This window comes from Annulohypoxylon truncatum (genome assembly GCF_022578515.1).
Source record: "Annulohypoxylon truncatum strain CBS 140777 unplaced genomic scaffold F4807scaffold_24, whole genome shotgun sequence".
NCBI lineage: Eukaryota > Fungi > Ascomycota > Sordariomycetes > Xylariales > Hypoxylaceae > Annulohypoxylon > Annulohypoxylon truncatum.
In genome coordinates, this window is record NW_025953810.1 from 438,095 (window position 1) to 449,179 (window position 11,085).

Below are 11,085 nucleotides of genomic sequence, written 5' to 3' on the forward strand. Positions count from 1 at the left end.
AGATGTTGCTCACAAACCAGCTCTATCGGCAAGATCGTCGAACCCTAATTCATATAACTACCTACATAGATACGATATAGGTAGTAGAAATGAGAGTTGAATAAGACTATTGAGTACCTAGTAAGCTTGCAAGATGATTCCCACAGGTTCTACCTAGCAAATTGTGCCATAGGCTGACAGCAGCAAATATAATCTTACACCATTATAAGATCAAACATCCATAGAAGCACAAATTTCTCAGAATTCTCATCCTCAGCCCGAAGTCGCCTCCTCTCTCGCAACACGGACGGCGCTCTTAATTCGCGCCGCTTGTCGTTGCCATTCTGCGTACGCCTGGGTACGATGTTTAGACAAACACTTGGTACGAAAGTTTTGCGTCTTGTCAGCTAGTTCCCTATACACTCTCGCAAGCTCTATACACTTCTGCTCAGCTGTAATTGATGCTCGATGCCATTCTCCTTTTTGGCGTTTGGCTAACCTTTCCGAGATCTTTGCACCATTGCGTTTATACTCTTCAACGACAGCAGTGACGCTTTGCTCCTGAGTTCTCAGATGTTCAAGAAGGCTCTAACCCCTGATTAGTAACGATCCTCTTTCAATCAAAGAAAAAGAAAACTTACCGTAGAGATAAGATGAAGAGTATCTATGACGCCCCCGGAGGCTGCGTCTACTGCGTCCTGCCATTTCGTCTCGTAGTCGGGCTTTGGTGCTTGTTTATCTGGTTTGCGTCCATGTACTCTTGGAGGTCGTCCACCCAAAATATCTTCCAGATTGTCAAGTCTGGAAGGTGATGGTCTAGAACCATCCCAGTGCTCCGTCGCATAATTTGACCTCACCCATAGCGGTTGCTTTGTGCGCAGCTGCTGGTCTCTTCCGTGTGCCTCTTCATCGGCTTGGTTGTAATCCGTCTGCTTGCGGCCTTGGGCAACTCGACGAGCAAAGTCAATGGATTTCGGATGAAGTCGCGGAGCTTCAGAAATGCTATTCTCTGCACGTCTTACTGGACGCGTAACACTTGAACTCGGACTGAGTACTGCTCGAGAGATAGGTTGAGAGTCCTTTGGATGGTCTAGAGCCTCAGGTCTCATAAAACTGGAAGCTTTGGGGTTTACACGACTAGCCAATAGAGGAATGCTAGCCTGAACTGGCTGTGTCTCAAAACCCGAGGCAGTCTGCGAAGGTAAAGACATGTCATAGTTAAAGGGTACCTGAGCCCTTGCTGGAAGTCTGGATTGCTCTTCGTAGGTAACCGGCTGTAGTTGATTGGGCTCAAACGTTGCTACATTGGCAACAGTCCGTTTTGGATGCATCAGAGGGCTCCCCAGCTCATTAATCCTCGAACGCGTATCAATTCTCACAGGGGTAGCATGGCTTTGATGGCAGATGTCAATCTCATCGGGGTACGAATGGTGTTCCTCTGCCGAAATTGGGTCCTTATGCGACTGATCAGCTTCCATGTTGATCATGTACGAGCCCTTCTGCCTATCACCCATATGAGCTTTTTGGCCAAAGCCAGTGTGTGAAGCCAGAACAAAGGAGTGGGCTTGCTTAGCCGGGCCAGCATTTGCCCCAATCTCATCCTCCTTTATAATGTCTATTCGGCAAGGAACCTCTCGGACTGAGGACTTCGGATGATCATCTAAGTCATCGGCCTGGATATTTCCCAATGAGCCACCGTTTGTTTTGAATTGGACAACACGCCTCTTACTTGACTCCCTTGGGCCATCAGGACTCTCAGTTACTAGAAGAGCCTGGGGTTTTGCTTCTTTCGTTTGCTTATTAATCTCGTTCTGAACTGGTGCCGAGAGGCGTAATTCCTTCTCAGGAATTACTTGCGCATCAGCCTCTGGATGGTTCGGAGGAACATGCTCTGCTGGAGACACCGGGGTGGTATTGACACTCGGCCCGGGAACATGGATTGTGGTTGTAGCCTCTGAGGCTGGCTCCTCTACAATGTTTGAGAGAACGCGTTTGTGCCTGATGTCTTCATTGTTTTCCTCTTCGTTGTGAGCCAAATCTTCCACTGGGTTATCTTGTATGAAATCTGTATCATCATTGGGGGATCTAGTGTTTTGATTCACTGACTGTTTAGTTCCCGCTGACTTAAGCAGTCCGTGACGCTGAGCTTCATGGTCTTTCTGCTCATGGAAATATTTGCTAGTATCGCCTAGGCGATGAGTGATTTTCTGTCCATATGTCCGTGTTGTGTTCTGATTATTCCCCTGATGCGGTCCTGATTGTACGGGGCTCCGCTTCTTCTTAGAATTAGGACTTACAGCTTCTCCAGATGCGTTGGGCGAGATATATTCCTTAGGCTGGGCTTTTGATAATGGGTTATGATCCTGTTTCTGGGGCGACCCTGGTAGGTGCCACGAACCATCATCCATCTTTGTAGGCAAATCAGGGGGTGCATAACTTCGGCTTTTCGCATTCTGTTTCTTGCTCATGGTTATACCAGATTTTAGCTCAGGGTAAGATTTAGATTTTGTCATGGTAGCCTGTGCAGTTTGTGTAGCCTCGCCATCCTCTGGCTCGATAAAAAAGGTTTTCTTCGGGACCCTTGCTACCGCCTGTGCTCTCTTCGCTTGTTTCTCATCATGAACTTGTTGGGAATCTGGAATAACCTTGCCCGGTTGGTCAGATTTCTTATTGACTGGCTTCGGGCGCTTCGATCCTGCCCTGGGCGTCGTGTCTTTTTTCCGTGGCCGAGATCTTTGAGCAGCACCTTCCTTAGGCCCCTTGGACACTGCCAATGTGTTTTTCGTGTTGCTCTTGATCGTGGGTCGTGGTTTACTGGCGGTTTTGCCGCCCTTGGATTTGCTTGGTGCTTTTTTCTTACGACGTTGAGACGTCTCTTCCACATAAGAACTATCGGAATCTTGCCCGCCGCCTTTAGATATTTCAAAGTCATCGTCGTCTAGATCCAATTCTGCGGCTTTGGCCTTCTCCTTTCGATGACGAGTTTTAGGAATCAGTTCTGGGTGTTTGTCTTGTTCCAAACGAAGTGATGAAATGTGATCATCTATATCCGACTTCATGGATGCATGAGAAGGTGAATCCGGAATGGTGATGAGCATGTCTTCTGGTTCAGGCATATCTATGTCACGAGGAATAGGCTCTGTTTCTTGTTGCGCAGCCTGAGAGAAAAGACTGTCTTGAATCTGTGCCTCCGATACAGTATGCGTTCCTGGCGATGATGAGCGTTCATCGGGGTTAGAACTAGTAGATACGATAGGATCGCTCGGGAGCTCTGAAGGGGGGTTACTCTGCGTCATTTCCCAACTGTCTGTGGACTTCTGTCGCCACTGAATAGACATATCCATTGCCTTTATTGCGCACAGTTAGCCTCCGCATACTGAAAAATGTAATCGAGCCTCAGGTGGGCCATATAAAAGCTAGGAATCATAGGAACAGAAACCATGATATAGATGAGCACAGTGGAGAAAGGCCTTAGATTCGACTAGACGGGCAAAACAAACAGAAATTCGGACTCACGCATTTATTCGTAGAAGCCAGAACTACATCTCATTGAACTTCAGGATATATTTACTCATCTTCTGAGTATATAATGTAAGTAGGTTGGAACTACAGTCTCTTCAAGCCGCTTTGTTGACCTGGAAGACGACCTAAGCTTTATACGCGACCGCCACATATGAAGGAAAATCGACGACAGATTAATTTTTTAAAAACTAAGGGCTTTGAGTATAAAATATAATTGATATAATAGAACGAATATGATAGAGACTAAGATCAACGAAAGGGTTGGAGTGTCTCAGAGGGTATAAGGGTGAGTTGATAGTAAGTAGACCAGTAGTACGCGAACTAGTTGAGAAGAAAATTTGCGAGGAGAATGCCCATTCTTTAAGAAATGGATTGTGCAATTTGTTGGGGCATAATAAAAGAAGAAGGTACAGTTCAATAGGAGGAAAGCGTCCCTGTGCCTACTCTCTTGAAACTCATACCTGCTCTTATAGAGAACTGATGCCAGCACCTTCCCTCAGCTCCCTTATTTAGGTAGATAAGCAAGTGCCTTAGTAGTCCGTACCTACACAAGACATTGATACTTGAATAGTACGTAGGATGACTACCATAGATCAATCAGCCCTCGCTACGGACATTGTTGCGAGAGGAAGTCCTAGAAATATCGTCTAGGAGGGCGTGTAAGCCGAGTTCCTGACAAACAATATTGAGCAGTCCAGCGGGAAAGACTCTCCTATTTTTAACATACTGTATAGTTTCTTTATCACATGTCGACTTCCGAACCGCATATATGTACCTGATATTGTGTAGACGATTAAACCCTAGATCAACACCCTAGGACTTCAACAAAAAGCTGTAGCGGAGTCAAAAACAGGTAAATGCTACGCATATCATGTCACTGTTATAGAATGTCATCACAAGGTTACTCTTCAATGCATAAAGAGCCGGCGGTGTGCCGGTCGGTCTCTGAGGCCGCAGCAGACTTAATTCAAGTCATGCTAGTAGTATGACGAAGTCACTCGTCAGAATTCAGTAGGTACAAGTCCATGAATCGTTTTGTCCCAGAGTCCGCCTGAATCAATGCAACCAGCCAACGCCATGTAGTCCTTCGTGTCGCCCAATCTTAAGTTTGCAAGATTTATCGGACGATACCGTCGAAGCGCTGCTTGAACCACTTCACGGTCTCGTTACGGTCGATGCGGTGGCTGGCACCGATTCTGCTCTTGCATCGGCGGCGGCGGGTGACGCGCTCACCGGGACGAGTCATGCAGCAGTAGAAGTCCATGCCGTAGATACCGATGGCGGGGTCATACTTGATACCGAGATCGATGTGCTCGCTGATACCGAAGCCGAAGTTGCCGGTCTCGCTGAAGTTGCGCTTGCGTAGTTCGTACTCCTTGACCTTGAGGCCACGCTCAAGGATTTCCTCGGCCTTGGGGCCACGGACGGTAACGTGGACAGCGATCTTTTCGTTACGTCGGATACCGAAGGTTCGGACGGTGTAGCGAGCCTTGCCTAACAATACGGTGATTAGGAACAATTGATCCCGGGTTTCGAATTGGATTTTGACTTACTGTAGACAGGAGTTTGACCGCTCAGCTGCTCCAAGACCTTGGCGGCACGAGTCAATCTGTCACCAGATTCACCGACGGAGATGTTGAGGACGAGCTTTTGGATGCGAAGCTCTCGCATAGGGTTCTGGGCCTTCTCGGACTAATGACGATCATTGTTAGTACTGGAATTCAATTTAATCAATTGTCGCGTTTATTTAGACGTACCATGGTGGCTGGTTTATGGTTAGTAACGTTCGCAAACGTGGGCTTGAAGGACGTTGTTGCTTGTCGCAAAATTTGGGAATTGCGAAGTTGAGAACAGAAAGTTTGGTCCTAAAATTTCGCGTGGTTAAAGGGTTTCCTTGCCCTACAATTACGAAGTGTGGGGGAGAGCTGTGGCTAATGCAAGCATAATAAGTGTGGCAGTTGAGGGATAAGGTTGGTGTGGGTCCAAACTGTGTGGCCTTACCTAAACAGGGCTAGCTCTAGATTGATATATGTACCTAGGTATTTTTCTATGGAGCTTGGTTCTTCAGCCTTGATATTTCTGCCTCGTCCAATTTTTGTTAATTGAGCTCCATCTATCTACCATATCAAAGCTTGGACTCTAACCTCCCACGCACACGTCGTGACAGAGACCTCGCCGAAATCATTCGATTTCAAAAACACAAGTAGACAATTTTTGCAACCATTTAACAGGCTCTTCCGGAGCCAGTCATCGCAAAGATGTCGAACAAACAAGGCAAAATGGTATGTCGCCTCCCTTCACCGATTTATAACTTCGACGTTGACGTTACAGGCTGACCAAATCGATATTTTCTAGGCCGGCTACGTATGTTTCCCCTCGATCGCGTCTTTCTAACGCGGTGCGCTCGTTGTAGACAATGTGTCGACGCCTACTAACTCCTCATCTTTAGATCAACTACCGGATGAGAGTCACGTTGATGGACGGCCGTCAAATGACAGGTCAGATGCTAGCTTTTGACAAGGTAATTAATATCCGGCCATAACTCACGTAAATACATCAATTAATTGTATTATAGCACATGAATCTCGTTCTTGCCGACACGGAAGAGTTCCGACGCGTAAAGCGAAAGCAGGCGAAGCCCACCGCACCGGGCGCATCAAGTTCGGCCGCGACGCAGACAATTGAGACGGAAGAGAAGCGTACTCTAGGCTTGACGATTCTCCGTGGTGCTCAAATCGTGTCTCTCTCTGTCGAATCTGCGCCTCCCGCCGATCCTAGCACGCGACTTGGCAAGAGTACTCCGAGTGGTCTGCCTACTGGTCTCGCTTCTGGTCCTGGTGTCGCTCGTCCTGCTGGACGTGGTGCTGCTCCAACATCTCTTGCTGTGAGTAATAGCAGCACAATTCAAGCAATATTCAGTGCTAACATTCATCAGGGTCCGGCTGCTGGTGTTGGCAGTGCTCCTCCCCCTTTCCCTCAGTTTGGTGGTGCTCCCGGATTTGGACCTGGCAGAGGCGGCCGTAAGTATCCCCTAAACCATTGGATACCTATTAGATATGGCTACGTACTAACGTATATCAGCTCCTGCACCCGGATTCCCGCCTGGTGGTTTCCCTCCCCCAGGCTTCCCTCAGAATGCTCAGTTCCCACCTCCCGGTTTCAATCCTGCTGGCGGCGCTCCCCCTGGATTCAACCCCCCACCTCGAAGATAATTGCAAATTGGAAATTTTGATCAGAGAGTGGAAGGAAGTCGTGCCGAATAATGACCAGGAATACCATTGGCGTTAAAGGGTGGTAGCTGAAAACTACGGGTGGCACCGAATAATGGTGAAAATCGCATTCTGTACTCTACGCTAGATCGGAAGGTTGCAAACACAGCACCACATGAGCCCCAAAAGCATTAAAGGCTACTATAATCAGTCTCCTACATAAAGCAAATGCAATTGACCGATAAAGTGTCGTTGGGATTATCTTGATAATGTACTAAGATGTCTAGTAGAATAAGTGAATAAGCGGGACCCAGCTGACTACAGCTGGGCAATGGTTGGTTGTTATTTCCCAAGATCAATTGCCAACCCAGGGGGGTGCGGTGTTGCTTATGACGCTTATCGGATATCCAACAAATTGCGACCCGCCAAACTGGCAAACTGCCCCATTGGAAATTTTCCCACAGCATCCGAATCGGACACCCGACCCTTCTTCAAGGATCCCTTCACCGGCGCGCAACTTTCAACGACAACGTTATTTGCTTTGCAAACTTTCCTACCTTTTTCGTTGTTGTTTGATATCCCGGTGACAGATCAAGATGGCAGCCTTTTTCAAAGCAGTTAATGCCAAGATTAGGTCGAATCCGACCGTGAGCTACTTCTGCTCTACACGTACGTGACTCTCAATATCCCTTCCGGACTTTACCCAGTAATGTCCGACGCCATTCACCATCGAAGAAAATCGTCGTCGCTACAAGATATCATGGTTTCTGTGGGCGGCGCATGATCTTGGATCGTCTGTGGATAAATCGTGGGCTTGTTAGGGAGCTTTGCGTAGTGATGTCCTGAACTTCCACGCCGCTCTCTTCTGGCGCAATCTGGGAACATGGGGATATTGCTTACCTGATGCGCCACCGCCGCCACGTTGGAAACTGCTTGCTGATACAGATGATTGATAGACTTCTGGGGGCCTGCGTCAAACTTCGGTATTCCAGTTGCCGCCGTTATGGACGCACAGAAATCACCTGAGCTGTAAGTTACCCACTTACCTATCTCTTGTTATGACGGATTACTTTGGAGTGCTTTGGAAGTCAGCAAAGAAAGGCGACAAAACAATGGCTTTCGCCCTCTTCCTGTCTTAGACAAATTCGAAAGCTGAACAGCTTTTCAACTGTAGGATTTCCGGCCAAATGACCCTCGCGCTCACAATTTACTCGGCAACCTTCATGCGATACGCCCTCGCCGTAACACCCAAGAACTACCTCCTCTTCCTATGCCACTTCATCAACGAGGGTTCGCAATTAACACAAGGATACCGATACCTCCAATGGCACCACTGGGGTGGGAAAGAGAAGGCTGGTGTCAAGGGTGCTGTCGAAGAAGCAAAAGAGAAGGCTACCACAGCCAGCGATAAAATCAAAGAGGCTGTCTCGAAATAGATTTTTCCAAAATCCGGGATATTCAAGGCGTCTGTTATGTCTCTAGTGCAATTCGTCACCGGGGGTATTATGCATTTGACTAGAGGGATCGCACATCTGCATTTAGAGTGATCTCAACGCTTCGACAGAGGGGTTGAGGGGAGGGTTTGGATGGAATCATGCGTAAATGAGTGAAGGAGTGTCATGACTTTGTACTTCTAGTGCATCAAAAAGGACCATAAAGTCATTTCTGTGGTAGCTGCCTTGGATTCTAATTAGAATTGATATCCTGATTCCAACCATGTTAGCCCGTCGGTGACACTCATACGCAGAACAGATGGCTAGGTGAGAGGTACGTTGTTGAATCTCTCTAGGTCGAGGGAATTGGCAATTTGGCCACAGCGATATCGATACCTTACGTATTGTCGCTATCGATCATTGTCAAGTGACGACTTGTTCTTGCTCGGTTACGCAGAACAAATGCATAGCGGGGATGGGTAAAACATAAGTATGACAAGCCAAGATATTCGAAGTCATCGACGTGGCCGCTGCTTGGCCTGGTAGTGTCTATATTTATCTGTATCTCGTAACATGTCCACTCAAGGAGCGAAACCGATCAAGATGAGGCCGAAGGAGTCTAGGACATCCGACATACGAAAGGTCCAAATGGTGTCCAAAGCTCATTTCCAATTATGGAAAGTATAACAATGATATACTCGTGTCTCGATATTAGGGTAGTATCGCCGATAAGTGCATTAAATTCACAGAACTTGAGAGCCTATTGAGTGGACAGGCTACACATGGCAAATTAGGGGCTTCAAACAAGCCATGCTCGTCCATGCTCGTCTTACCTGGACCAGACCTATCGACGCAACGGAAACCCCCACGCTTAAAACAGAGGTCATGACAGTTAGTCACATGCCCTCCCTGACGACGCGTCTCGTACTTCTTAGCTTTGAGGATCCCATGTACAACCGTCCCCTCAAGGTTTAGGAAGTGCTCTAGTCCTCGACACCATCACCTCGAGCCAGTGTGCTAATCTCCGCACGCAGCGAGAGGGATTCGATACTCCTCTGACACGAACCAGAGTGGAACGTATCCGTGGTACCGGCTGTACTTTCCCGTTGCAAAAGAATGATGCGAGGGATAATTATTAAAGAGGCGTCCAGAATCCGTCCGTGATCCTATTCAACAATGTGTGGGGTAACCAATGAAGTGTGAGGCCGAGCACAACTTATATTATCTGTTATTACACATGCAATAGGTAGGCTATCCTAATGTCTCGGGCCAGATCATAGATCAGATAAATCCTTCAGCCTTACATCAAAACAGAATACATTCCCCTATATACCTTCTTATATGTACGAAAACTAAAGTCGGAATTCTGGAGAGGCTATACAGAGAGTTACCACTTTTCTTTACACACATCCATAATCGAATATGTAGGTAGATTGTCGAGGGACAAACAGGTTGGAATCAGCCCCTCTATTCTTGCGCCAAAAATTCAATAGCCAGATTCAGATACAGTAAGAGGCGAGATGCCTATAGCTAAGGCGGGCGGATGCATGAAATCCATACCCAGTAGCTTGGCGACGAAGGCAGAGAAAAAGCCTCTCAGTGATCGACGGCCGAGAGTTGACTTAATCCGTCTCGCCAAGCGACTGGCGAACAATTAATAGCGCAAAATCTAGATAAGCTGTCAGATGGAGGCATCGCTAGTACCGCATCCGCCGCGTTGGCGCACTCTGGCGTACTCTGTGACGACACTAGGCGAGCTGCGCAACCCTGTATCTCGCATTAAGCGCATCTCTATTGCATCTTAGGTCGGGGTATAAGCCGAAGCGGTGGGCGTTAGTCATGTGTATTATATCGTATTATATAATTTCTATACGTCTGATCTCAACTAAAGTGAAACGAAACGGAACAAGTTACGACAAGTCAGGAAGCGAAAACAAGCCAAGATATTTGTGCCTCCGTCCTATCTTTATTAATGCCTACAACGCGCCGAGACGGTCTTCACCGCCGTCCTCTCTCGGAGTATCTAAGATATTTGAGCTTGGCTGGGACAGCCAAGTATGTTGGTGGCATGGATAGGAGGGTGATGGTGCATGGAAACCAATATCACCCCCTCCCAAGAACTCCTATAAGAACTATACGATTGTTAACTAACCATGATATACGTAGGATTAGTGTATACCTAGGGTGATGTAATTGTGCAAGTTACCCTGGTCAGCAAACTACCAAAATAGGTAAAATCTGCCTCGGGAGCCTTCCATCGACCGCATGTTAATGTCTCTTTTCATGTGCTCGGTCATAATGCATACATACCTCATCAGGTGCCCATCGCTCATTCGCTCACTGGCTAAAATCCGATAATAGCTACGTAGGTAAACTTGGAAGTGCTAAATGAAAGGTGAAGAAAAATATGAGCAAAAAAAGAGTCATACCTAGTCGAAGCGGAATACTCGATAAACGCCATAGCATAGTATCCGAATTCGGTAATAAGGCTTCTTATAAGACAGTCACAAACTCCGTAGTTATTGGTGAATTATAAAAGAACTATTTTATCCGGCTATTCTCATTGGCCAATCTAAAAGAAAAATTAACATAGCAGGGGTCCTCCGTATAGTCTTACCCTAGCACTGTGTCTCAAAAGGTTGAGCTTGCTTATAATATGGATGTTTGACCCTGAGGAATTAGGACCTCTCCTTCCCTTCTTCGCGGTGATGGTGTAACTCTCTTTTGCAGGGGACGCAAGGAAGCAGCCGCGGAAGCAGAATTGCAGCATGCTAAATAAACAAGGGTTGTTGCAGCTCGTTGCAGCTCGTTGCAGCTCGTTGCAGCTCAAATGTTTATTGCAGCAGTTAATAGCTCAAAGCTCGTGCTTGAGGTGTATTTTCCTGCAGCATAAATCCGTACCTCCCACTTTCAACCCCGCCAACCCCGCTATGCATCCTCCC

At 47.2% G+C, this 11,085-nt stretch overlaps 4 protein-coding genes across 4 annotated transcripts; 2 read left to right on the forward strand and 2 right to left on the reverse strand.

The window, feature by feature from the left end:
- Nucleotides 1–26: 26 nt before the first annotated feature.
- Nucleotides 27–3,164, reverse strand: F4807DRAFT_433044 (uncharacterized protein). Its single transcript, XM_047998646.1, has 3 exons — nt 621–3,164; nt 191–567; nt 27–120 (listed from the first exon to the last, which is right to left on the reverse strand). Exons 1-2 carry the CDS (start codon nt 3,093–3,095, stop codon nt 253–255), a joined length of 2,790 nt encoding a protein of 929 aa, XP_047852588.1. The 5' UTR covers nt 3,096–3,164; the 3' UTR covers nt 27–120; nt 191–252.
- A 1,454-nt stretch (nt 3,165–4,618) lies between these two features.
- F4807DRAFT_452587 (ribosomal protein L5 domain-containing protein) lies at nt 4,619–5,261 on the reverse strand (the record flags this gene model as incomplete). The annotated part of the gene is made up of 3 exons (XM_048000348.1): nt 4,619–4,995; nt 5,055–5,193; nt 5,259–5,261. 3 exons carry the CDS (start codon nt 5,259–5,261, stop codon nt 4,619–4,621), a joined length of 519 nt encoding a protein of 172 aa, XP_047852589.1.
- A 236-nt stretch (nt 5,262–5,497) lies between these two features.
- Nucleotides 5,498–6,959, forward strand: F4807DRAFT_433051 (Sm-like ribonucleoprotein). The gene is made up of 6 exons (XM_047998647.1): nt 5,498–5,783; nt 5,857–5,865; nt 5,951–6,022; nt 6,077–6,385; nt 6,437–6,521; nt 6,583–6,959. Exons 1-6 carry the CDS (start codon nt 5,760–5,762, stop codon nt 6,711–6,713), a joined length of 630 nt encoding a protein of 209 aa, XP_047852590.1. The 5' UTR covers nt 5,498–5,759; the 3' UTR covers nt 6,714–6,959.
- A 51-nt stretch (nt 6,960–7,010) lies between these two features.
- Nucleotides 7,011–8,550, forward strand: F4807DRAFT_163786 (UPF0041-domain-containing protein). Its single transcript, XM_047993369.1, has 3 exons — nt 7,011–7,379; nt 7,667–7,739; nt 7,885–8,550. Exons 1-3 carry the CDS (start codon nt 7,307–7,309, stop codon nt 8,144–8,146), a joined length of 408 nt encoding a protein of 135 aa, XP_047852591.1. The 5' UTR covers nt 7,011–7,306; the 3' UTR covers nt 8,147–8,550.
- Nucleotides 8,551–11,085: the final 2,535 nt, after the last annotated feature.

What these genes read in the sequence shown, in the direction of transcription:
- F4807DRAFT_433044 (XM_047998646.1), bottom strand. Translation starts at nt 3,095, where the DNA reads ATGCCTGAACCAGAAGACATGCTCATCACCATTCCGGATTCACCTTCT. An exon ending in CTCTTCATCTTATCTCTACG is followed by an intron (nt 568 to 620) that starts GTAAGTTTTCTT and finishes ATCAGGGGTTAG; the next exon opens with AGCCTTCTTGAACATCTGAG.
- F4807DRAFT_433051 (XM_047998647.1), top strand. Translation starts at nt 5,760, where the DNA reads ATGTCGAACAAACAAGGCAAAATG. An exon ending in AGATGCTAGCTTTTGACAAG is followed by an intron (nt 6,023 to 6,076) that starts GTAATTAATATC and finishes ATTGTATTATAG; the next exon opens with CACATGAATCTCGTTCTTGC. An exon ending in TGGACCTGGCAGAGGCGGCC is followed by an intron (nt 6,522 to 6,582) that starts GTAAGTATCCCC and finishes AACGTATATCAG; the next exon opens with CTCCTGCACCCGGATTCCCG.
- F4807DRAFT_163786 (XM_047993369.1), top strand. Translation starts at nt 7,307, where the DNA reads ATGGCAGCCTTTTTCAAAGCAGTTAATGCCAAGATTAGGTCGAATCCG. An exon ending in GAGCTACTTCTGCTCTACAC is followed by an intron (nt 7,380 to 7,666) that starts GTACGTGACTCT and finishes GATGATTGATAG; the next exon opens with ACTTCTGGGGGCCTGCGTCA. An exon ending in GCACAGAAATCACCTGAGCT is followed by an intron (nt 7,740 to 7,884) that starts GTAAGTTACCCA and finishes TTTCAACTGTAG; the next exon opens with GATTTCCGGCCAAATGACCC.